At 55.4% G+C, this 24124-nt stretch overlaps 1 protein-coding gene and 1 long non-coding RNA gene across 2 annotated transcripts; one reads left to right on the plus strand and one right to left on the minus strand.

The window, feature by feature from the left end:
* Positions 1–837: 837 nt before the first annotated feature.
* LOC120228970 lies at positions 838–4783 on the plus strand. Its single transcript, XR_005527642.1, has 4 exons — positions 838–913; positions 2727–2815; positions 4252–4310; positions 4722–4783. It is a non-coding gene; the product is annotated as an uncharacterized LOC120228970 (long non-coding RNA).
* Positions 4716–6976, minus strand: HOXB3 (homeobox B3). Its single transcript, XM_039227644.1, has 3 exons — positions 6453–6976; positions 5918–5975; positions 4716–5529 (listed from the first exon to the last, which is right to left on the minus strand). The coding sequence occupies exons 1-3, from the start codon at positions 6895–6897 to the stop codon at positions 4716–4718; spliced, it is 1317 nt and encodes a 438-aa protein (XP_039083575.1). The 5' UTR covers positions 6898–6976.
* Positions 6977–24124: the final 17148 nt, after the last annotated feature.

Here is a 24124-nt window from a genome sequence, read left to right on the forward strand (position 1 = left end):
CTGGGGCCCTCCCACTCCTTTTCGACACCGACAACAGACAGGGTCTAAGGTGCCTATGCTCTCACTCAAGCTTCAAGTCTGTATCTGCATCTATCTCTAGGGACGCTAACAAGAACCAGGGTAGTAGGAGATTTAACTTAGAGCGCTCTCAAAACTCAGGTCAACGTTTGGGGAGAGGAATTCCCTCCTGGGACACAGAGAATCCCCCTTCCTATTTTTGCCAGCGTGCTAGTTTTAATCATCAGGTCATCATCCTCATCCTCATCCCTGGCAACAAATAATTCTCTGAGAATGAAGAGGATGGCAACAATTTGACTACTGAGATGATATTCCATTTCTGGGGCAGGGGAGGATTTTTTTTTTTAATTTGTTTTGAGGGGCTCAAGATAGTCTGAACTTTAGAGAGTATTGTAATTTACTGGAGAGAGGGCCACAGACTCGCTGGCCCCCAAGCAATTGGTGGGAAACTAGATCTCAAAGCAGAAAATGAAAAGTCGATCTGGGGGAAGATTTTTAAATAAGTGGGTCAGAGGGACCGAGAGGAGATGAGGCGATCAATCTTAGCCCCCTGACAGCTCCCTCCGATGGCATCAAAGAATTTGGCTCTTTGGGAAAGCCGAGGGAACAGCCGAAATTCCACATCCCTTTAAAAGGCCTGGGGGTGGGGGGTGATAGCAAAAGAGAAAGGTGATTCTGGGAGAGCAGGGAAACAGATGGGCAATGGGGACAGAGGGAAGGTCGCTGAGCTGGGTGGAAAGTTTGTCTGGAGAACTCCCACGGCTCTGGCCTCCCCTCCCCCTCCTCCCCTCGGCTGCCCAGCAAGGAGGAGAAGGCTGGTTAGCAGAGAAATGGCAACTCAGCCGGGAGCTGGAGCTAGAAACTTTCTGTCAATGTAACAGCCGCGTGGGTGGCGGTGAGTATTCATCCGCGTGGGTGGCGGTGAGTAGTCATCCGCGTGGGTGGCGGTGAGTATTTAAAGAGGCCAGAGGAGAGCCAGGGGAGAGCCAGGGGATTTGTAGGTGGGGGCCGCAGGGGCAGGAGGGCTCCGAAGAGAGGGAGCTGCCCCGAACTGGGCAAACTGGCCAGAGACCGTTGTGTCCGACTCCACTCCAAAGGGGGCGATTTTTGCCGTTTTGGGGCGAGTGTGCATGGGGTGGGGGAGGGGAGGTGGGAGCAGAAGAATCCGAATGGTAGTGGTCTGGAAGTTGTGCAGTGAGGCTTGAAAGAGGGTCCTTCTCCCTCCAGTCACCCCCCCCCCCCTTGAGAAGCCCTGGAAGTTTTTCCGCAGCCTCTCCAGCTGGCTGCAGGGTAGAGAGCGCTTCTCTTCTCTCCGCATCGACTCAGGGCCGGGACTGTCCCTGCAGGAAATACGGCTCTCTTTAACCCTGCTGACAGATTTTATGGCCAGATTAGAGAACAGCAGAAAAGTTGGGTGTTAAAAGGGGCCTAGAGAGTCCTCCTTCCCAGAGACACCGCTCTCCCCCCTCCCTGCCCCCGGCCTCCTGTTATGCTGTGAATCTTACAGCACAGAGATTTCCCCCCACGACTCTGGCTGCCTCACTAGCGCCTGGAATCTCGCAGAAAGAAGGGTAGAAGACACCAAGCCAAGTGGGCCCTTATTTTTCGTCTGCAGTCCCAGCTTCAGGCCAAAGCTGTGTTTTTCCAACTCAAGCTACATTCCTCCTCTTGGCCTGCCTCTCTCGTGCTAGATAAATAATCAATCCACTCCATCCCCAGAGCCAAACATGGCGCTTCATCTAGTTACATCATTCAGAAAATGTTATTCAGGGAAGAGGAAGAGAGAAAGACAAAAAGAAAGAAAAACCCTTGAGCGTTATTTGATCCCAATCAAACTTTGCACGCTCTTATGCCTTTAAATTATAGCCTGACCCGATGCTAAATTGCTTGCTGCTTGAATGAGCCGAGTCCAGTTAAAACCCTACTTGGGGGGGGAGGGGGTGTAGAATTCAGGTTGCTTTTTTATTGTTATTTATTGTTGCATAAAGACTGTAATTACTAACCTTGGACTGCCAGAATGCAACATAAAAATGAAAATCAGCCCTCGCTTTAAGGCTGAGGGCCTGGAACGATTCTCACTGACACTGGCCCCCCCACCCCCACCCCACTACCACCAAATATATGCTCCTAATTAAGCAATGCGGGCGCATCGCTTACAATTAGAATTATGCATCTCTTCAGCAAGCAGCCATCGCTTCTCTTTCAACGAATTAGCTCCATATTTCAGCCGCCCTGTCTCTTCGCTCTTATCGGCTCCAGCGACGCGGCGGTGACATTTCATCTTTGACAGACCCTCTCTATCCTCGCTCCAATGTGATAAAACTTTTATGGAACCACGACTAAGAAATGAAGTTTTCCCAAGGATCGTGGAAACGGAGCTGCATGTTTGCCTGGGGACCATTTTATTTACGCTCGGATCCCACCCTCCTCCCTCTCCCCCTTTCCTTGGCGGNTTCCCAAGGATCGTGGAAACGGAGCTGCATGTTTGCCTGGGGACCATTTTATTTACGCTCGGATCCCACCCTCCTCCCTCTCCCCCTTTCCTTGGGGGGGGGGGGGGGGGGGGGGGGGAGTCAAAAGCGCCTCCTCTCCCTCCGCCCCGAGTTTTATTTAGTGATTTAATTTCACTTTAGGTTTAAGGTTTGACCTGAGAAGTCTAGGCCTCAAGATTTTTTTTTTTAAATCATTTTCCTTTGTTTTCATTTTAGACCCAATGGTGGTTGGGCTTCGGGTCACGTGACGACTTCTTTGTAGCTCCGGAAGAGAACGGTGAAGTTTAGGTTGCTTGGAAGAAGCAGTAAGCGGCCAGATTTTGCTGTTGCTGATGTTGTTATTGTTGTTGTTGTTGAAGGGGTGCCAGGAAGTTGTGGCCAAAGGCATGAGGAGACAGAAGGTCAATGTGAAAAGCCGAGAGGCAAGGAAGCCCAAGGGAAAGACCTAAAGAGAGCACCCAAGGGTCCTCTTTCCATCCCCCCCACCCCAACTTGTTATTTAAATCTTAAAGAAGTTGGCAGAATGGTCCAGGCCTGAGGCACCGCAAGGGGGTGGGGAGTTGGGTCTGAGTGAGTACTTAAAAGCCAAGACGGGGTCTTCCATGTCCTTCTTTCCTTGGGGGAAGTTTGGCAGTCAGCAGCCTCCCTCTGCTCTCTAAATTGGACCACCAGAACAAGATAAAATTGATAACAGAAAGTTTATTCAAGAATTGTTTGACAGACAACCCTTTTAAGTAAGGAAAAAAGTAACTACGGAAGAACAAAGAAAGTTCCAAGAGGGAATTAACTCTAATTCTACAAATTCAGGACTATACAATGACAAGAGGAGCTGAGTTCATGCCTTTTAGAACTAATTACAATTGCTCATAAGTACGCGTTTAACATAAATCTACAGCTCTTTTCTAGAATACGATAATAACTAAAATAGCTGGTTTTACAGGACAGGGAACACAACGTCCTTTGTAACAAGTAAATACTAAAAAAGTACAATTTTTTCATTTTTTTCCCTCATATAAATACATAATGTAAGGGGGGATAAATAATACAAAAAAAGAAAATATTTTAACAGGCTATAACCAATAAATATATATGAAAATGTTCACTAGAACACACACTTTTTGAGCGATGCTGGACTCCTGCAGACCCAGGCACCTCTCACAGTTGTTTTTATATCCATTAAAATGTAAACTCTAAGTGCAACAAAAGTGTCCGGGTCAGGGGGCTGAGCAAGGCCGGCGGGCCCAGCTGCAGCCCCTGGCTGGGACAGACAGTTTGTTAAAATATACCCTGTTTTCACGTTAAGTCAAGAGAGCAACAGAAGAAAAGAAAAGTGTAGACCCTCGCGTCGCCCGATTGCTTTCTGTGGAGAGAGGGGGATGGTCCTGGAGCTGAAGATGAGAGGCAGCAGAGTGGCCAAAGCTTCAGTCCTGACACCTTGCCTGCTCTGACCTCCCAGCTTGCCATAAAAGAAAAAAATATATATATTTATAATATAGACAGCTCTGACTTTCAGGATCTCTCGCCATCCCTGAGCCCTCTGAAAACTGTAATAGGTGGGGGCGGGGTGTGGATATCAATGTCCTAAAGCAGAAAATATGGGGCTAAAAATGGAGGGAGTGCCCCCCAGAAACCTCAGATAGATGGGAGGAAAAACTTGAGGCTTCAGGGAAGTGGGAGGGGAGCGTGCGTTGCGCCCTTGGTTTTGAAATGGGCTTTCTTTTTTTCTGTCTGTTTTTTAAAGGAGAACTGCAAAGGGGGGAAAAAATCGAGATCTGGAAGGATCACTCACAGAGATGGAAGGTAAGTTGGTTGGTGGGCGATGGCCTAGCCATCTTGTCTGCTTTTAAAACTGTGCTTCTCTGCCTCGTTTCCCTATCTGCTCTTCCTCCGCCCCACTCCGGAGCGTGGGATTCCAACTGGGTATTGCTGGAGGCCTAGGGTGGAGGGGATCCTTTCCACACGCTGCTGTGGATTCCTCTCCCCTGGGTTGGCAGGCGGATGGAACATGGACTGGAGGACCTTAGAAAGCAACTTCTCAGGCCAGGGGGAGAGGGGAAGGGGCTCCAGCCCGGGTCTTCCCAGCAAGCGTGGCTCTCACCTCCCTGCCTCGCCACTTCAGACCTCCAGGCTGTCCCCTCAGAGCCCCCCCCCCGCGCCTGCGCCCCTCCTCACTCTCGCCCACCCCAAGACCTCGCCCCCCTCCCATCACAGGTGTGTTAATTTGGGCGCTTCTTGGATTCTACCCTGAGGAGGAGGCGCGTGGTGAGAGGAGAGGTCTGTGTAGGTAGGGTGGGGATCGCAGGGTCCGTGGTGCTGGTTGGGGGCCATAGGGGGCGCCCCATTGTAGTCCAGGTTCCCCGAGGGGTGGTGGGAAAGGTGATTGAGGCCGTAGAGGGAGGGGCCGGCAGGGGGCGGCAGCGGATCCGCATAGCCGCCCCCGCCCACGTACACGGGGCTGCCCTGCATGGTGGGCGTCCCGTAGGCGCCCCCGTTGGCTTGGAGGACGTGGGGCTCGTAATCGGGCGCCGGGGTCGGGGGGTACTTCTGCGGGGCGCCGCAGCCTTTGAGAGGGGGCTGGTAGTTGGAGGGCAGCGCGTAGGCATTCTGGTGGGCTTTGCCGAAGGCGGGCGGCGACGGGCTCTCGTAGCTGGGGGTCATGGAGTGTAAGGCGTTCATGAAGCCGGCCGTGGACTGCATGGGTTGCGGGGGGCTGCCGGCAGGGGAGGGGCCCCCGGACGACGAGGCCAGGCCCTTGGCCTTCTGGTCCTTCTTGTACTTCATGCGCCGGTTCTGGAACCAGATCTTGATCTGCCGCTCGCTGAGGTTCAGCAGGTTGGCCATCTCCACGCGGCGCGGCCGGCACAGGTAGCGGTTGAAGTGGAACTCCTTCTCCAGCTCCACCAGCTGCGCGCTCGTGTACGCCGTCCGCGCGCGCTTGGACGCCGCCGAGCCCGGGGGGCTCCTGTCCCCTCCCCCGCCGCCGCCGCCGCCGCCTGCGCCGCCGCCGCCCCCGCCGCCACTGCCGCCGCCGCCGCCGCCCTCCGCTGGATCCGAGGGGGAGGGGTGGGAAGGGGACAAAATGAAATAAAAGATAATTACTGAACACGCCGAAATTGAATGCATGGTTTCTTAATAAATCCAGGCCTGGACTCGGAGCCCCCGCCGCCCTCCCCTTCCCGTCCCCGCCTCCTCCTCACCGCCACCCCCCCCCCAACGCCCGTCGCATTAGCGGACACTCTATAATAGTGGCATTTATTAAGAGACCTGTTCTCCTCTTGCTGCCCAGCTTATGAAAATTTGATCATGTCACGCAGACAGAGCCGCATGGCCATTTATTTAGAGCTGGGTTTTCTTGCGCACGGTTTCTATCCCCCATCCCCAGTTCCGGGTTCTGGGAAGACCCCCGCCCCCCCCCCCCCCCCCCCCCCCCCCCCCCCCCCCCCCACACAAACTTCCCGCCCGGTCCTGTGGACAAGGTGGGAGGCCCCGGAGAACCCCTGGGGGAATCTGAACATGGGGGGGGGGGGCAGGGCGCGGAAGTGTGGCTCGAAGAGGCGGCCTTGCCTCGAGGCCGGGACCCCGGGCGGCGCGAGCGATTGTGATTAATACCCACAGTAATCATACTTAATAATAATCAATCGTTGACGACTCTGCGTCTACTGGCGGCGTCTCGTGGCTCTGCGGCCTGGCAAAGGGGCTGAGGCCCAGCGCCCGGCCTTCGGGAGCTCTCGGCAGCCCAGGTGAAGGGCGGCTGGAGGGAGAGCGCGTTGGCGGGGTCAGGGGTCATCAGGTGGCGGGGGCTGCGGGGAAAGCGCCGCTGCGGCCGCCCCCTGATATTGTTCCCCGGCCGCCGCCTGGGCGCCTGGGGGCTGGGTGCTAGAATAACAGTGACATTCCTGGCCCGGACAAAAGCGGACGACGAGGAAGGCGGAGAGCTGGTACCTGTGCCGGGGGAGCTGTTTTTCAGCTTGGACGTCTGCCTTGACTCTTTCATCCAGGGGAATATCTGTTTGGTGAGGGTGGAGTTGGAGCCGGGAACGCACTTGGGGGTGCCGCTTTTGCCGGGCCCGCCCCCATTGCTGCTGTTGCTAGTGGTACTGGTAGGTGCGGCGCTGGGCGGGGGGGAGCCGGGCGGGGCGGGCAGGGGCTCGGGGGCCAGACCGGGCCTCATGCAGCTGCCGTTGAGCTCCTTGCTCTTGGCATGCGGGGCGGCGTTGCCCAGAGACTGCAAGGAGCACGCTGAGCGCTGGTAGTCGCCCTCCAGGTGCGTGGCGGCCTGAAAGGGGGGCTGGGGGGGACCGTCGTAGCCGAAGCCATTGCTGCCAGGGTACGAGTAGCCTCCGAAGAGCGCTGCCGCGGCGTTGTCGTAGTAGGTGGCTTTCTGCATCGCTGGGCGAGGCCCGGGCAGCGGGTGGCAACTTGCAAGAGCCTGATGCCCTCACGACCGGACATTGGCACCCGCGGGGGTCACGTGAGGCGCCGGACCCCCCCCCCTCCCCTGTCTGCCCCCCTCCTCCCGAGTCCGTTGGGAGCGGCTGACCTGTGGGGTGAGAGAAGAGACACAAGGGGTAGAAGAAGACTGGGGCTCGAATCCATCTTCGGAGCTGAAAAGGGAGCTGACATCAATAGGGTTCCCCCCCCCATCTTCAAAGCAGATGCTGAGGCCACTTTCCTGAACTGAAATGGATTTTTCTTATTTCAATGCTTTAATTAGAAAAAACAAAACAAAAACACCAGTTTTTATTTCCACTTCAAAAATAAGGATCTACTCCTTTGGGGACTGCCTAGGTGTACAATCTTACTACCAGAAAGGCCACCCATCTCTCCCGCCTGCCTGCTAGTCCCTGACCTCTCCTCCTCCCTCTCCCCCCACTAACTCTGGGATAGGGTGGCTCAAGGAGGGGGGGGACCTAGGAGACTCCAAAATAAAAAGCATGATCAACCCCCTCCTGTGAGCTGAGAGGCCTCCTGGCTCCTGTCTTTGCCTCCCTCCATGTCCATCTAGGTCTGTCACCCACACAGAGTCTCGCCTGGGGAAAAAAAAAAAAAAAAAAAAAAAAAAAAACCTTGAGGATCTCCAAAAGAGACAGGAAGGAGAAGCAAGTTGAGCAGGGAACCTTCTCCTGTGAGGGATCCTCTCTTTCCCTTCCCACCTCATGAAGACAACAACAGCCTGCCCTAGAAACTTCCTGAACATTTTTAACCTTCAGAGCCAGCAGAACCGAGCCTCCTCCACGGACCCTGGGGGAACCACCACCTCCAGGCTGAGTCTTCGCTCAGCCAAGCCTGGGACCCAGCAGCTAGCGGCCCCCATGGGGCCCCCAAATGGAGCAAGACTGTTTCCATTTCCCTGGCCAGACCGATTGGTGCAGTGACCATTTGGCCCAGGTCTCTCCCCACTCCATTTTTTTTCATCAGACCTAATTTTCCCCCACCCTTTCCTTGACAGTCTGTGTCCTCTGACTTCCCTAAAAGAAGAAAAGAAGAGAGGAACTGGATAACTGCTGGACTTTGCCAGCGAGAGATGTACAAGTACTTCCTAAATGAGAACATCTTCTCCCACAGGAGAAAAAAAAGTCCACAGAGCAATTAGGACAATATTATTCTCTGGGTTGGAAACAGGGTACCTTGTTTACTGAAGTTTTCTGAGGCAGAAAGAAAGAAATCATTCTTTTAATGCAGACGTTTAAAACTGTACAGGAAAAAAAATAGAGGTTCGGACTGTCATAGGATTTTGTATATTTCGTCTAAAAGTTCTGGCTGCGTTCCCCCTCCCCGTCTTCCCCAATCTCTCGCCATCACATTTCATAAAGGCTCCAGAGTGACCCCCTCTTCTGACATGTGAGTTTGGACTACTTAAATCTCACTCAGCCCAGCTGCTCAACCCCGAAGAAAACTAAAAGGAGGAAAATAAAATAAAAGGAGTGCAGGTGAAGGAAGTCCCTCCCACCCATAAATCCCTTCTTAATGGCACAGATCTACACTCAAAAGGGAGCCGGGGAGCCCTGAGTTCCGATTGGTTTCTGGGAAGAATTTGTTTCTGGGAAATACACATGGGTCTGTAAAGCAGCAGGTCTTTCCAGGGTGGAGAACTGGAGTTCAATTGACCAGGCTGACCCAATCCCTTTATTATTATTACCATTAGCCTCTGATGATTTAACCAAAATTAGCTTCAGAGCAGCCCTGGATGAAGGGGGAATTAATTAACAGGCATCAGTTGAGTTTGTTATTAATAGAGAAGAGAATGAAATAAAAACGTTGGAAAGGGTTGGCTGGCTGGGCCCTGGCTTTATTTAGTCTAAATGATTGTTACAGCAGTAATGATGATGATGATGATGACGACGACGACGATGATGATGATAAAGCAATAATCTGACTAGACGCCTGGGGCCGAAATTCCTGTCGTTTCCCCCTGCAATAAACCTGCAAACCATCGCAGGCCAGAGGCCAGGCGAGTGTGGGAAGCGGAGAAGCCAGAGACGTAACAGGAAAGAATGGAGACTCCGCTGGCGGCGAGAAAGGGCCGGGAGGTTTGTGGACGGAGCTAGCCCCTGGCTGCCGCCTCCGGGCTGTCTGGGCCACTGCTGCCGCGGCGGCTGGTGACTAGCTATGCTGGCCCAGGGAGGCGAAGAGAAAGCGTGCAGGACGCCTACCCGGCTAGCGGCGGCAGGTTCCAAGCACACGGGCCGGCCGAGGGCAGCAAGTTTGGGCGCCGGAGGTAACCGAATTAAAAGGCGCCTTAGCAACTCCGCTCCGGGACTTTGCCAGGCCCGGGTCGACCGGAGGGCGCAGAGGCCTGACTGACGGGACAGTGAGAAGGGGTGAAGGTGCTGAGGGGATCAGAGATCTGGGGATCCAGGAGAAGAGAGGGTGGGGAGCAGCCCTACCAAGCCAAACATGTCTATTTCCCTTGCCTCCATGTTGGAAAAATCCAGGCTCCATATGGCTTCTCGGGAGAGAGGGAGGCAGGGAGCCGGTGGCTCCCGGCTTCCCCCCGGGGGTCGCGTTGCAGAAGGGCGGTGAGCCACCCCAAGAACCCCACCTGTCCAGGCACCCCCCTGAAAAGAGCCGAGGACAGTAACAATAGCTGGGGGAGCCCGGAGAGAGGGGATAGGCCACCTTCCAGGGACTTAAAAAAAGAAAAATTAGTGGAAGGAAGAAAAAGAACAAGAAAGGAAAAGAGAGAAAGCTGAGGCTCTTCTTAGCAGCCGGGGGAAAATTTCAGCTCTGAATCTGGCTGCTGAAAGAAACGAGAGGAGAAAAGGAGAGAAGCAAGAAGGGAGAGGGAGAGAGAGAGAGAGAGAGGGAGGGAGGGGGAGGGAGGGAGGGAGAGAGAGAGAGAGAGAGAGAGAGAGAGAGAGAGGAGAGGAGAGTCGCTGCGTGGAAGGAAGCTTAAAGCTTGTGAACTCTTCTTGAACCGAGATTGGAGTCATATGGGCCATAAATCATTGAGACATACTCTCCGCCATTCACAAACTGATAGCCTATTTCAGTCCAGCTTACCTTAGCCACCGACGAGGGGAGAACAGGCAGACATAATATATATTCACATCGAGCCCCAGCGCGAGCGGCAGGCGAGAAATCTCCCCTCCTTGAAGGCAAAGGAAAAAAAGACCACTGTTTAAAGCTGCGTCGCCCCCCCCCCCCAGTAGCCACCCCGGCTGGGGAGCCCGAGGGGCAGAGCGGCCGGAGGAGCCGCGCGGCGTCCGCTTCAATTCACTCGGCTTAGGAGCGGGGGTGCGCAGGAGGGAGGGGGTGGGGGAGCGGGGGAAAAAAAAATAGAAGAAGACCGAAAGGTGCTCGAGCGGCTCAGCTCGCTGAGAATCCAGCTCCGGGCTCCGGCTTGGCCAAGCCGCCACAGTGTGGTTGCCCTACAAGACTGGTACGCCCTACTCTCCGTAACAATGGCCTCTGCTTTTGCACAGGGAAAAAAAAAAACCACACACACACTCTCACACACTCACACACACACGCACACAAGCTCACACCCCCCCACCACTCCCCCTTTAGTAAGCTTAGATGCCTGATAAGGAGGGAAGGTGGTGGTGGTGGTGGTGGTGGTGATGGGGGAGGGGGAAATTTTTTAAAGCCCCCCCCCCCGCGGGGAAAAAACGTGAGAAAGGAAAGAAGGCAGAGATTTTTTGTTTGGGTTTTTTTTTTTTTAAGAACAGGTAAATTTAAAATTGAGATTTTGGTGGGGGAGGAGGAGGGGGAGAGCAGAGGCAAGGGAAAGCTGGTGGAGTTCACAGCTCCCCGCACCCCCTCCCTGCACCCCCTCGCACCCCACTAGTAAGCCATTATGCTGAGAAGTAGGTGGGGAGGCCTTAGTCAAAGGCACCCAGGGCGCCTGGGGGTGGGGGTGCCGGGTGCCTCTCTGGCATTCATTCGCGGTGGCAACACTAGGACTCTTTTCTTTTTTTTTTTTCTTTTTTTTTTTTTTTAAGTAGTTTCACTCCTCCGGGACTGGTGGCTGGGTCTCCCGCCCTCTCACCCAGTCTCCCCCCTCCCCAGACTCCCAGTCTGTCTCTTCTCTTCCCCCACACCCTCCCTATTCCTCTACTCTCCCCTCAAGGCTCCAGGCCCAGTTTCCAACCGGTAGGGGGGACAGCCAGACCTTTTTTAAAAAACACCCCCCCCTTTTTTGAGAACAGACAACAAGCGGTGAGTGATTATTTTTAAAATCCAGACCATCTTGCAGCAGGAGGGGGGCTGAGGAGAGGGTGACAAAAGTGGGGCTCTGTTTAACCCGAGCTCCAGACACGGCTGGCTAGAGAGAGGCTGTAGGAACTTAACGGAGAAGTTTCTCCTGAGAGTCTCACCTCCGGCGAGGCAGAAGGGGCTAAGAGGTGATAAGGACATTTGTATTTCTAAGAAGGTGAGAAGAGCTACCAAAATGGCTCCATCTCAATGCGCTGGCAGAAGAGGAGGGTGGTTATTAGCGTTGTCCCGGACAAGCCTGTTTGTTTCTCTTAGCTCTGCGAGATTTATGACTCTTGGCACAAATGAGGAAGACGACAAAAGCTCAACTTTTCTTAGGGTGTGTTTGGGAAGGGCAGGAAGAGGCAAGGGAGGCCTGTAGGAGGGAGCCAAGAGCCAAGAATGTAGGTGTCTGCAGATTCGGGGCCGGGGGTGGGGAGAGCCATTCCCGCTGGAGGAAAGAGACAGAAAAGAGGACCAGGGCATTTCCCCAAAGCAGGAGGGTGTGCAACTCTGCCTCGCCGCTGAGTCCGTCGGGACTTAGGGGAGAAAACAGAAGGCAGAGAGCCTCTCCTTTCTACCAAGGCAGCTCGGAAAACTTGTTCCCTTCGCTTGGAGTAGACAGAGCCAGCCCCAGCGCTGGGACCGCCCGGGGAGAAGGCTTGGCTTTTGCCTGCTCCCATCTGGATGCGCCAGAGGAGATGGGACGGGGAGAACAAAGGTGAGAGCCGGTCCCAGCTATTGTCTCCCCTCCGGGAGAGGGTGGCTGTGTCTGGCAAAGCTCCCCTCACACGCTCTTGCTCCCCACTCACAAGCTCTGCTTTGGGCTGAGAAAGGGTCCTCCCTCCCAGCGCCCCCTCCGGCTCCAACCTCTTCCCGGCCTGCTCAGTCAGTTTTCATGGGCTGGAGCGGCCGGTCTGGGGGGGGCCTTGAGGAGCAGGGGGTGGGTGCGTGGGTCCCGTGGCCTCCCTGCCCTCCAGCAACAGGAACCACACACGCAGATCTGGCGATGTCCCAAGGACCCTCCTACCACCTGCCTGGAAGCTGGTGGCTGAAGGAAAGGGGAGGGGTGAGGATGGAGGGTGGGAGCCATTTTTCTGTTTATCAGCAGTAGCAAGAAAAGAAAAGGCTCAAGCCAGAGCCAGTGTTGAGGCTCAGGCCAGAACCCTCAAAGGAAGCCATGAGGGCCGCACAGAGCCTGTCCTGAGATTTCTAGACCCTGGTTAGGGGCCTTCAGTGTTGGTTCCTATGTAGCTTTGGGCCTGGTGGGCTGGGGACTCAGCCCAGGGAGGCTGCCAGAGGCTTATGGGAACCAGCACCTTTGGGTCTTTTCTCTTACCCTCCAAAAGTAAAAGCGAAAAGTGGACCTCAGACCCTCCAGCTCTCCTGGCTGCTGCTACCACTGGCTAGACAAGGCCACTGCAAAATGGAAAGAGAGTCTGGTCGCTATGGGGCTGCCTCGAGGGCACCCAGCCAGGCGGGCCCCTGAGACAGGGCTGCGGGCAGGTCTGGCCTGGAGCTCAGCTGAGGGAGGTTGGAGGAGCCTTCCAAAGACAGCAGTGGATCCCTCCCCTCCCAGAGCCTCCTCAACTCATTGTGGTCCCTTCTGGTGACACCAGGAGCTAGGGGACGGTGGGGCGGGGGCGAGGGAGAGGACTGGGGACCGAGAGAAAGCTAACCTGGAGAAAACTTTCAGAGGACACTCCCCCCCAAGGCAGTAGGAGAGGAAGTGGGGGCCTCTTGTGACTCCTGGAGAATAGAGCCCATTTGAAATGCTTGGGAGGCAATTAGATCCCAGTTTGGTTTCTTCCTTGCCTTTTTTTTCGCCCTTTCTTGGAGGTTTCTGGCTGGCCGGTTGCCCCTGATCGGGGCTGGGAGGGTGGGAGGCGGATGGCAGAGGAGGCAGCCTGGAGGGCGCCCATTTCGTTGGAGGAGTTGGTGCAGGCGAGGGACCTTTCAAACTTCAGGGGGCAGAGGCAGGGCTGTGAGGAGCTGGGCCGGGGGCCTCGGAGGAGCAGGAGACATCCGAGGGGTGTGAGGGAAGACTGGGGTCTGGAAAGAGACAGGGGAGAGGAGTTTCTCACTCCTGACTGATTTAGGGCCGGACCAGAGAGAGGAGTGAACACTTTCTTCCTGGACGCCAGCAGGAAAACTTGGGCAACTTACTGCGTGCATGCGTGAGAGAGTGAGAGAGGGAAATTGAAAAGGAAAAACTGAGAAAAGATTAAGACACAGGTTTTAGGATAATCTAACAAAGGCAGAAATTAATAATAAAGGCAAACATTAGAAAGAATAGTCCCCTCCACGGCACGTTTTCCTCTTCCACTGGCTACAGCACCCCCCTCCCCCACTCCTAATCCCTACACAGTATCAGGGGACAAGGAGCACTTTAAGCCTCTTTGAGCCATTCCTGGCCGCCCACCCTCCCAGGCCTTGGAGGGATCCTGTCTCTTCCCCTCCCACCCACCCCCCAAATAAAATCCATTAAAGAGCAAACGAAAATTCTCCTCTCAATGAGAACAAAATGGCTGGCTCCTTTCAAATCGATTTCTGGTTTCAGCTTTGGGTGCCCAAGGATCTGGGCCCCGGGCTCAACCAACCCACCAGGCGCACTGAGAAGCGGGGACCCGGGTGCGGGAGCGAGGCGCTTCGAGAACTGTTTCTTTCCGGTCCTGTCTGGGCTCCGGGCCCCACACTCTCCCAGCTTCGCTGACCAACTTTGTGGCCGCTGCGGACTCGTGTGAAGTTAGCACACGCTCACCTCACCGGCATGGCCATCTCTCCTTGAATATTAATAAAGATTTCAAAGCTGGCGGTTGTAAAACTAAAGTGCTAATGAAGATGGCTCTTGCTGTGTGGATTCCCCACCCCCACCTCTCTAAGATGCCCTTGCGGGAGGAAACAAAGGGGAACCGGGAAGGAGAAGATTCGGTGCCTCCGCGGAGGCCGGTGTAGACCCGGCTCAGCGGAAGCGGGGGATCCAAGGAAGACAGAGGCCGCTATGGGTCGGAGAAGAAAAAGGCAAGCTCTGCTCTCCCCACCCTGAAAGTGTAGGGGCGCGAGAGAGAAGCAAGAAAAGACAGGGCAGCCACGAGGGTTCGCAAAGTGTCTCGATGACCACGGAGGCCACCTGAACGCGCTGACTACTCAGAGGATGGAGGTGCCCCGCGGGGCCGGGGCCGAGGCTGGAGTCAGGGGCAGGCGGGCGCCCCGGGGGCCGCACGAACCCGTTCTGAATCCGGGGTCCAGCCACATCTGGACGCTCAGTCCCGGCCTGGCAACCCCCACGCTGGCGGATGCCTGCCGGTCGAGACAAAGGTGGGCAGACCGGGCGAAGGCAAGAGAGAGAAGGGCGAAGAATCTCGGAGGGCGTGGGGAGGAGGTGGGTTGCTGGGGAAGGGAGGCAGAGGCAGGCAAGAGAAGAACCGCGGCCCAGCCTGCTGCCAGTGACTGCGCAGGTCTCTCTCCCAGTGACCTCTGTTTAGCAGACAATAACTCACCGGATTAATGACCAATCAGCGGAAGGCCTTCCCAATTGCCTCCAAATATAAAACCCCAGAGTCAGAACGGGATAGGGCCAGAGTCTGGACCTGCCAACCCTTTGGGTCTCCCTCCCCCCACGCACCCCTCCTCTCAAAACAGAGACTCTGATTTCCAGAACCGCAAAGGTGAAGTTCTGCGCATCTCTTCTCATCCCGCCAGAACTCGCGTACCTGACCACGCTTCCCAAGGCAGTCTGGAAACCTCTGGTCCCCTGCTGGCCTCCCATATCCCTGACCCTACAAGAAATCTCCCTCTCATGACTATGTAACTTCTGAGAAGCCCCTTCCTCTTTTGAATGGCATCTACTTCCAGATGGGAAAAGAGGATGAAGACAAGAGTAAGAACAGGGCAGGGAGCCATCCACCTCATAAGCCTTCTGCCTTGGCTGCCCTGGTCTTTGGCACCCTGTGTGTGTCCTCTCCCAAAAAGAGAGGGCTCAAAGGCCCTGGGGTCAGCGTGAGGCTGGGGGACAGGCAGTGGCCTACCATTACAGAATCTAAATTCTAAAACCCGAATTAAGTCCTTGGGCTGGAGTAGGAAGAATTTCAAAAGCTGAAATTTGAACAGCTCCAGCCTCAGCCCGGCGCCTGGCAAGGAAAATGCCTTGCTCTGTGAGGGGTACCCTCCCCTTCCGTAGCCCCCCACCCCCAAATGCCAATCCCAGTCCAACCCAGCTAGCCAGCCCCCTCTCCACTGCCTTCTGTCTCTACTGCTCTCAGCCTGGGCTTCTCTGCTGAGACTAAAGAGACCTTCAAGAGGAAGAATGGTCCAGATTCTAATAGATTTCCCAGAGCCAGTCAGAGTAACTGTCCACTGCTCTGGGTGTATACAACTCCCTGGATATTGCAAATAAGCATGCCATAACTTCTATACCCAGATGCTCTCGGAACCGGAAGCACTAGAGAGTTACCCAAGGTCATACCTAGAGGGAACTCAGACACTGTCCCATCCTATCCCTGCTACTGTTACAGACAAGGAAACTGAGGCTCAGAGCCAGGAAGTTATTTGTCTAAAATTTGGCCTAGCCATGGTTTCTAGGCATTCCAGATTGGCTGTGTGACTCCCTGGGCCTCAGTGTCCCCTCTGTAAAGTGAAGAGAGCGTGTGGGGAGGGGAGGGGTTGGGCTTAAATGATCTCTGAGGCCCCTTTTTGGACTGACAGCTTGTGGTTCTCTGTGTGCTAATGTAAAAGCGAATTGACAATGCACAGTAATAAACCGAGTTCAGACAATAATGGGCTTCGGTCTCTGGCAAAAGCAGACTATGTCTTCTTGGGATTTAAATGTGTGCACCCCCACTGCCGAGCCCCACTCCCCACTCCTGGTCATCTTTCCCCCCACAGAGGCCCATGCACGTTTTAACAGCTTTTCTGTGTGTGTTGTGTGGGTGGAAGGGGGGGCTGGTTTCTACCTTCATCACCAAATCAAAAGTGCTATTTTTGGACACAGCAACCTGGGCAGTAAATAATTAATTTGTATAATTAGAAGGGGAAGGCTTTGACCTGGCAATTTTTAACCAGGAGTCAATGCACCCATTGTACCAGCCTGGCTTTCTCACCCGACCCCCAACTCTGCCCACACACCTACCAGCCTCCCCAAGCGCCCCCCCCCCCCCCCCCCCCCCCCCCCCCCCCCCCCCCCCCCCCCCGCACCAGTTGGAGACCAGCATTTCCAAAATGACCAGCAGGGTTCAGAGTCAGATTCTGCTCCCTCCCCAACAAAGTTCCATTCTTCGCCTGGCTCCCCCACAGAAAAGGGTCTGGCTCTCAGCTGCCCCTCACAGCTTGCTTTCCCTACCCCCTAAAGCCCCTAACCCCCCAACACAGCTCCAGGTCCAGGCTCTCTGCTCCTGGGGCACATGAAATCCACCTCCCCAGCTCGAGATCCCCCAACAATGCGGCGAGTTTGCATTTCAAGAAACTCCCATTAATATCAATTTACTTCACTGAAACCTCGGGTTCTTCATCAAGTTGATGATTTATGATAAAATCAATTAAATTACGGCCACTTAGGGCCCAGCCGCTTCCTCTCAGATTTCATTGGTGCGGGGCCCAAGTGTCTGGTGGAAAAATGCAAGTTTAGCTGGAGGCGAGGAAAGATAATTCTGCGGCTGAGAAAATTTAATGCAAAACAATTTCCAGGCAAAGCCAGGCTTCTAGAAAGAAATGCAAGAGCCACCAGTTGGCCTGAGGAAATAACTATCTGGGGTCAAAATATTTCTCTCCCCACCCCCAGCATCCTGCACGGCTCCTTTGTGCTCACTTGCTCCTTCCCAAGCAGAGACTTTGAGAGAATTGGAGACGTGATGGTGGACGCCAAGCCTGCCAAGGCCCAGTGTCAAGACGCTGATCTTGGCTACCACCCTAGGCCCTTTTCTCCTCTCCCGCTCCCCTCTCCACGCACCATGCTCACTTATTCCTTAGTCTCCCACAGCAAAGTTAAAGGTTCAAAGTGAAGATCAGGTAGCGTGGGCAGATGACACAGAGGGACCAGGGACCAGGCCAAGTGGACTCTGCTGCATGTGGCTGTGGGAGGAGAGAAAGCACAGGCTGGGGGGTGGGGGGAGCATGGTGAGAGCACCCGGCAGCCGAGCACCTACAGAGCTACCGCATCACAGAGTCCCAGGACCAGAAAGCACTGAGTCTCCCTCCCAGCTCCCTGTGCGCCCACTCACAAAGCGATGCTGTACACCCCGACAGACCCCGGCCCTAGCGCACGTGTGCCCGAGGGTGCGGAAGCTCTCGCACAATACACAAACACACCTCCACGTGTGCACGCTTGCACACTCTCCTTATGCATCGCACAGACCCACCACATCCTGCGCCTGCAGAGGGACGGTTCCCACCGTCTCCCCACATCTGGCAAAATAAATCCCAGCGAATGAGCCTGGCATCGCCTCCCACCCCGAGGAGAGGGGCTCCTCCCGCCTCTGCTCTGTTTGGTTTTTGGTTTCCAGAGCAGTCCGGGAGTAAACATAGCGTCTCCGAAGCCATAAATCACCCCCTCTCCTACCTTCTCAGTTTAACACCCGGCCTCACCGCAACCCCTTGTAGTTTCAGCTTCAAATAGCCCGCCAGGTGCTAAAAGGCTCACCATGATGGCAGCTGGGCTGTGGGAGCAGGGCCCAGCTGTCCCCCCAACTCCAGGAGATGCCCCCCCAGGTTTCCTCCACGACCCACAGCTTCCAACTCCCCTGGAAAACCCTCCCCAGCCTCCAACACCCCCTTCCTGAGCCGGAGAGCTCCCCCATGCCCTGACCCGGGCCTCCCACCCCAACCCCCGTCCACACACCGGCACTTCGCATTGCTCCACACTGCCCTGCACACCCGGATCCCTCTACCTCTTCAGCACCCACCCGCCTCTTTAAGGTGCTCACATCTTTGCCTTCCACGATTCGGATCCAGCCTCCTTCCAGACCCAGGAGAGAGATCTAGGGGCTGGGGTCTCGGCCACCCCCTCCACCCCCCCCCCACACACACCCTTAGTCGGACCCCCGCTCCTCGCCGGGGCCGCCGGGCTCCGCACCCCCACTTACCTGTGCGGACTCCCGCTAGGGCGCAGGCCGCGGGCGGCCGGGAGCAGCGGACGCGCGGGAGCCGACAGCCAGGCCCGGGTGCCTCGGCCCCGGCTGGGGCGCCCCGGCCGCAGCCGGCCGCATCGCGCTGCTGCTCACCCCGGCGGCCCCCGGAGCGGCGGGCGGCGCGGGGAGAGGCCCGGAAGCGCGCGGCCCCTCCCGCCCCCGCCCCCGGCTTTGTTCGGCCTTCGGGGCGGCGGGGCGGCGAGGCGCGCGCGGAGGCTGCGCTCTCGGGGCGCGGCCGGGGCCCCCGGGGCCTGAGGAGCCGGAGCGCCCCCTCGGCGAGAGCCCGCGCGGGGCGGCGGGCGGCCGGGCGCGCCTGGCACCGAGCCGGGTCGGGGCCGCGGGAGCGGGTCGAGCTGCCAGGCGAGAGGAGCCGCGAGTGACAAGGGGGCACGGCGAGGCGCGGGGAGCGCCGGGGGCGCCATGGCGGAAGGCGGGCGCACGGGCGGCTCTTCAATGTCACCGGCGAAATGGGTTCCATATGTCCGGCCCAGCGGAGAAGGGAGGGGAAGGGAGAGACTTCTGGGCAGGACGGGACGGGAGGATGGGGGTGGGGGTGCGCCGTGGGGGGAGCGCGCGGCGGCGGGGCGGGGGGAAAGGGACTGGTGCGGGAAAGGCGAGAAGCTTTGCATTTTCCAGGTTCCCTGGCGTTTTCTAAAGCTGCTTAGGCGGGTGGGAACTTGCTTTCCCTTTTTCCTTTTTCCTTTTCTTGCCTGAAAGATGGGGGAGGGGGGGGATGGTTAGTAAGGGTCGCGTCCGTGGGCTCAGGCTGGGGTTTCCAGGGAGGAGATGTGGATTGGACGTGAAAGGGAAAGTTCTTAGCCGGGCCCCCGCAGATCAACTTCTTCTCCAGGTCCCTAAAGAAGAGGCCAAACCCGCCAGGGGGAAGAGAGGCCGGGGAAAGGTTCCAGGGCCCAGGTGTGAGAGCCTGACCCAAATATACCGCCCGCTCCCCCCTCCCCCGTGCAATTCTGTTTTGGGAGAGTCCAGCCATTAAGTTACTGACGGGGGCTGTGGAAGAGGAGACTGAAGTGCTAAGGCAGTCTTGGCCATTCCCTGACACTTCAGTTCCTGTCCCAGCTGCCTCACACCTGATTTAGCACCCCCGAGGGCCTACTCCAGAGGCAGTTGCTTCTGGGACGGCCCCAGCTTTGGGCAGCTGCCTGTAAAGAAAGCACAGAGTCTGGAAGAGTTTCCAGACCCCTGCAGCCCTCTCCTCTCTTTCTCCCTGTCTCTCTCTCTCTCTCTCTCTCTCTCTCTCTCTGCACCCTTTCTAACCATCTCTGTGGTCTCCGGTCCCTTTCTCACAGCCTCTTTGTCTTCTCATACTCTGCCTCTCTGTCTTCAGCGAGTTTGGACTGAGCCCCATGAAAAGACTTAGTAGCTCCAGAAATCACCTCTGGGCTCACTTACTAGGCTGCCCCTCTCCTTGGGGCAATGTGGAGTGCTCTTGGCCTCAGGGCCCTTCCATCTGCAGGGGAAACTCACCGCCTCCATCACAGAGACCTCTCTCTCTCTCTCTCTCTCTCTTTTAATGTTTTTTTATTTATTTCTTAGAGAGAGAGAGAGAGAGAGCGTGAGCAGGGGAGGGTCAGAGAGAGAGGGAGATACAGAATCCGAAACAGGCTCTAGGCTCCGAGCTGTCAGCACAGAGCCCGATGCTGGGCTCGAACCCACAAACCGTGAGATCATGAGCTGAGCCCAAGTCGGACGCTCAACCAACTGAGCCACCCTGGCGCCCTGTGAGACACTCTCTTTTACAGAGAAGGGGGCAAAGGGAGTGGTTTCCTTTCCAGTTCCCTTCTTGTCACTTAACTCTGTGTGTGTGTGTGTGTGTGTGTGTGTGTGTACTCCAAGTTGTGGAGTACCTCGTCCCAGGACAGCCTCTGTGTCCCTCTGACTGGCCTTTGTCTTCCCCCTCCCTGTCATCCTCTCCTTGGGCTCTGCCTTAACTTTCCCCCTCAGAAAGGGATCCTACTGCTTCTTCTCGCTCTAGGGCCCTCTCTTTTTCCTGCGTCCTCTCGCTCATCTTTCTACTCAATTCCCCTGCTTGCTAAAGCACTCGCAGGCCCAGCTTCTTCAAGGCACGGGGATAAACACCATAATGACTAGAGAAAGTGGACACGGGTGGAGTTGGGAAAGAAGATGGGAGCCAGCAGCTTTCTGAAAGCCCCTTCCACCAGATTCGTTCTGCTCCATCCCCTGAACAGCGCAAAAGCGAATGGGGTGTGTGGTGATGTGTGTGTGTGTGTGTGTGTGTGTGTGTGTGTGTGTGTGCGCGCGCGCGCAGAACTGATAAGAGGCAGGATGCTTTGTGGCTAAATAAACCAAGCGTGTGTGTGTGTGTGTGTGTGTGTGTGTGTGTATGTGTGTGTGTGTGTGTGTGCGTGTTTCAACAACAACGAAGTCATTCCAAACTTACTGATGGGGGTAGGCCTATATGCCTGGGCCTCACGTGGGGAGATTCAGCAAGGAAGGAGCAACGAAAAGATAATGGTGGAGAGGGGTGACCTCCCCCGCTTTTGTCTCCGGGGGGGAGGACTCTGAGCTTGAGTTGGGGAAAGGGAAGGGGAGGGGGTATCCCCGGGCCACAAGAGACAAAGACCTGAAGGGGGCTGAGAGAATGGAGAGGGAAAGAGGGGGGATCAGACCTCCACATCAAAGGCAAAGGCAGCAGGAGGAGGAGGGACAGAGAAGGAAGGATAGTTGGTAACAGGAGGTAGAGGCCTGTAGGGCTGGCTCCCAGCCCCCCCCAGCCCCCAGCCGGCTGTGACCTGTCCCAAAGAGCAGATCCCTCAGTCTTCCCCATCCTCCAACACAGGCCAAATTCAGAAGCTAATAAAACACAAGTCTACCCTCTTCCTTCCTCCCCACGTCCCTCCTTCTCTCCAAGGAAGAGACAACCCTCCTCCCTTCTCCGGGATGGCGACCTCTCCACAGTCACACCCGCCCTGCAACTTCCCAGGTGAAGGAGAAAGACAGACTCGCCTCTCACACCCCGCGAGCGAGCGTGGGGGGGATTCTCCGACACTGAAGGAGGGAGGCCTGAAGGGTCGGAGCCTCTGTCCCTCAAGTCAGCCTCCCCCAGCCCTTCCCCCTCCCCCCTCCCCATCTCCAGTCCTGTCAACAGCTGCCCCGGAATCCAGATTCTCTCTCCAGTTCCTTTCATGCAGACCAGACAACACCCCCTACCCATCCCAGCCTAGGGTCTTGATCTCTAAGCCCTTTTGGACCCAGACTCCCAGTTTGGGACGCTTGCTCCACGACGCACCCACAGATCTTTCTATTCACAAGGACAGGGCCCCGTGCCCCTTGGAGCAGAGCATGGGAGCAAGTTCCTGGATGTCCCCAGACTGGGCCCTAAAGCCGGCACTCCACGCGCACAGTTGACGCCATGAATAATTAACACCTGGGCGAGGCGGCACTCTAATTATTTTTGCTCAAAGGTTTACACTAGCAGGCAGAGTTAAATATCACAGATAATAGTGGCTATAAAGCCAACTGGCCCGGCTCCAGCCAGCAAAGGAAAAGCCAGCAGTCCCGACCGGACTTGGCAAAGGTTCTGTCCCTCTGCTCCTCATCCGCCACAACTTTGGGGCGCAGTGTAGGATGCCCCCCCCCGAAGCTATTTCTGGCTTTGCTCTTGCCCATCAGGCTCTTCCCTAATGGGAAGGGACTGACACCCCCATATGAAACCAAAGGGGAAAGTTACCAGCTCTCCTCCTCCCAATTTGCACCCCATTCGCTCCCTCCTTGGACAGGGTGGGGGCGGGGGCCTTAGGGAGGGGAACACACACCGTGTCCTGGGACACTCACCAACTTTCTGGGACCACCTGATTCCTGGAACATTTCTAGAAAAACTTGGAGAACTTCTCCGTGCTTTAGCCCCAGACACACACAGTCCCTCACTGCTGAGGAAACTTTCTTTGTTTCAGGAGGTCGAAGGAAGGCTACTGGGGTGTGAATTCATTTCCTTGTTTTGTTAGCCAGGAGGGTACGGAGCCAAGGTTTGCAGCCTCTCTCCCTGCCCTTCACCCTCTGCCCCCACTTTCTCCCCCAATTTGGGTAGCTCCTTCTTCACCCTCCATATCCTGCCATACACATCAATCCTATAGATGATGGCTCGGTACTAGAACCGAATCTTTCCAGCCCCTCCCAAGTGCAGAGAGCTTCAATTTGGGCCCCATCGATTACAAAAATCTTTGCCTTCAACTCCGGTAATATCTTCCTCCGCCTTCAACCCCGCTTGCCCCCAGGCTCCGTCTGCCTTCGGAGTTGGGTCCTTTACCCTGGGCTGGAGATGAGGCAGCCAAACTCCTGGAGGGGAACCACTGAAAAATGAATTTCTGTCTGCTGCTTCAGGAATGTTGGCTCTATCAGGCTTGCAAATATAATTTTTATATTAGGTCGTGGTCTTTGACTGGGTTTATATGCCAATGAGGCATTTCTGGTTTACCAAATTTATACAAATCTCGCCTTAATTGATAATCACAGATGCTGTAATTTAAGACCTCCAGCTATAGAGCTTTCATATTAACTGCTGATATATTACTGTAAATCGTCTGAAATAACCAACTCCTGGGAGCAGAGCAGAGAGAGAGGAAGTGGCTCGGAGAGCGAGCCTCTCCCGGCCGCAGAAATAGCCCAGCTTCCACATCATTTTCCGTGAGAAATGATTTATCGAAGACATGGCCATAAACAACACAACTCGCTCACAAACACACACAGACGCACGCGCGCACACACGCGCACGCACACACACACACACACACACACACACACACAATGCTGGCATGCCGGCCGAGAAGCTGACACCCATATTGCTATAAATCAAGAAAAAGGTTGGAGGAGAGAGAGAGAGAGACAGAGAGACAGAGAGAGAAGAGGAATATTCCTAAATTCTCTATGCAATGCCTCAATGGGTATAAACACACAGAGCACCGTGTGAAGAGAAATGGCAGGAAATGAAGATGGCTATTTGTCACATTTTACGACAATAACATTAATAACAAACAATAAATTTACATGGACATATAAGACGCGGTAGGTAGTGAGAAATCCCTTCTACTTACAATACCCCAGCCCGCGGTGTGGCTCCGGCTGCGGGGCTGTTTTATTGCTGCCTCCCTCTCTTTTTCTCTCTCTCTCCCTCTCTCTCCCCCTCTCTCTTTTTTTTTCTCGGGGTACAGGCTTGTTTTTCAAAGGACAGTTGAATTGCACGTCAGAAACAGGGAGACCGAGCCTGCGATTTTCCTGACGAATACATATCTATTCTGCAACCTCGGCATTAATTATTTAATGAATCACGTGACCAGGAGGGGGAAGGGGGTCTTTCGATTTCAGGCTCAAAGGACCACTATGACCTTCCCCTTCAGGAGGAGAAATTTTCCTGCAAAATAGGTTCCCCCCAATCCACCAATGGAAGAGTAGCGAGTTTGCCTTGTCTCCCACATTCGCATCTATACCTACTCTACCTATGGCTCCCTAACCTCCCCTCCCCCCCAGACACACACTTACCCACAGCCCACCTCTCTTCTCTCCCTTCTCCTCCTGCTTCTGCTTAGTTCGTGGAGGTGCAGAAATAGTCTGCAGGGGCGTCTGGGGGGTGGGGGTGGGGTGGGCGCGGAGCCCTGCTCCAAGCCTTCTTTCTCCCTGCATCCTTTAAGATTAAGATTCCCCCCAACTCCATTCTCTCCCTCACTCCCAGGATATTTATTTATTTTAGTGGGACCCACTCCCCCTTTCCTAAAAAAGCAACAAAATTTCTAAAGGAACCAGCTTCAAAAGAAGCACTTCCCC

The sequence above is a fragment of the Hyaena hyaena genome, unplaced genomic scaffold (genome assembly GCF_003009895.1).
Source record: "Hyaena hyaena isolate Hyena2069 unplaced genomic scaffold, ASM300989v1 scaffold_29, whole genome shotgun sequence".
Taxonomy (NCBI): Eukaryota; Metazoa; Chordata; class Mammalia; order Carnivora; family Hyaenidae; genus Hyaena; species Hyaena hyaena.

Excerpts from the sequence above, each read along its gene's own strand:
- HOXB3 (XM_039227644.1), bottom strand. The coding sequence starts at position 6,897 with ATGCAGAAAGCCACCTACTACGACAACGCCGCGGCAGCGCTCTTCGGA. Across the intron at positions 5,976-6,452 it reads AAACAGCTCCCCCGGCACAG|GACCGGGCGGGAAGTTTGTG; the intron begins GTACCAGCTCTC and ends CCTTGTCCACAG. Across the intron at positions 5,530-5,917 it reads GGGGGGGGGGGGGGGGGGGG|TGGCGGCGGGGGCGGCGGCG; the intron begins GCGGGGGTCTTC and ends CGGCGGCGGCAG.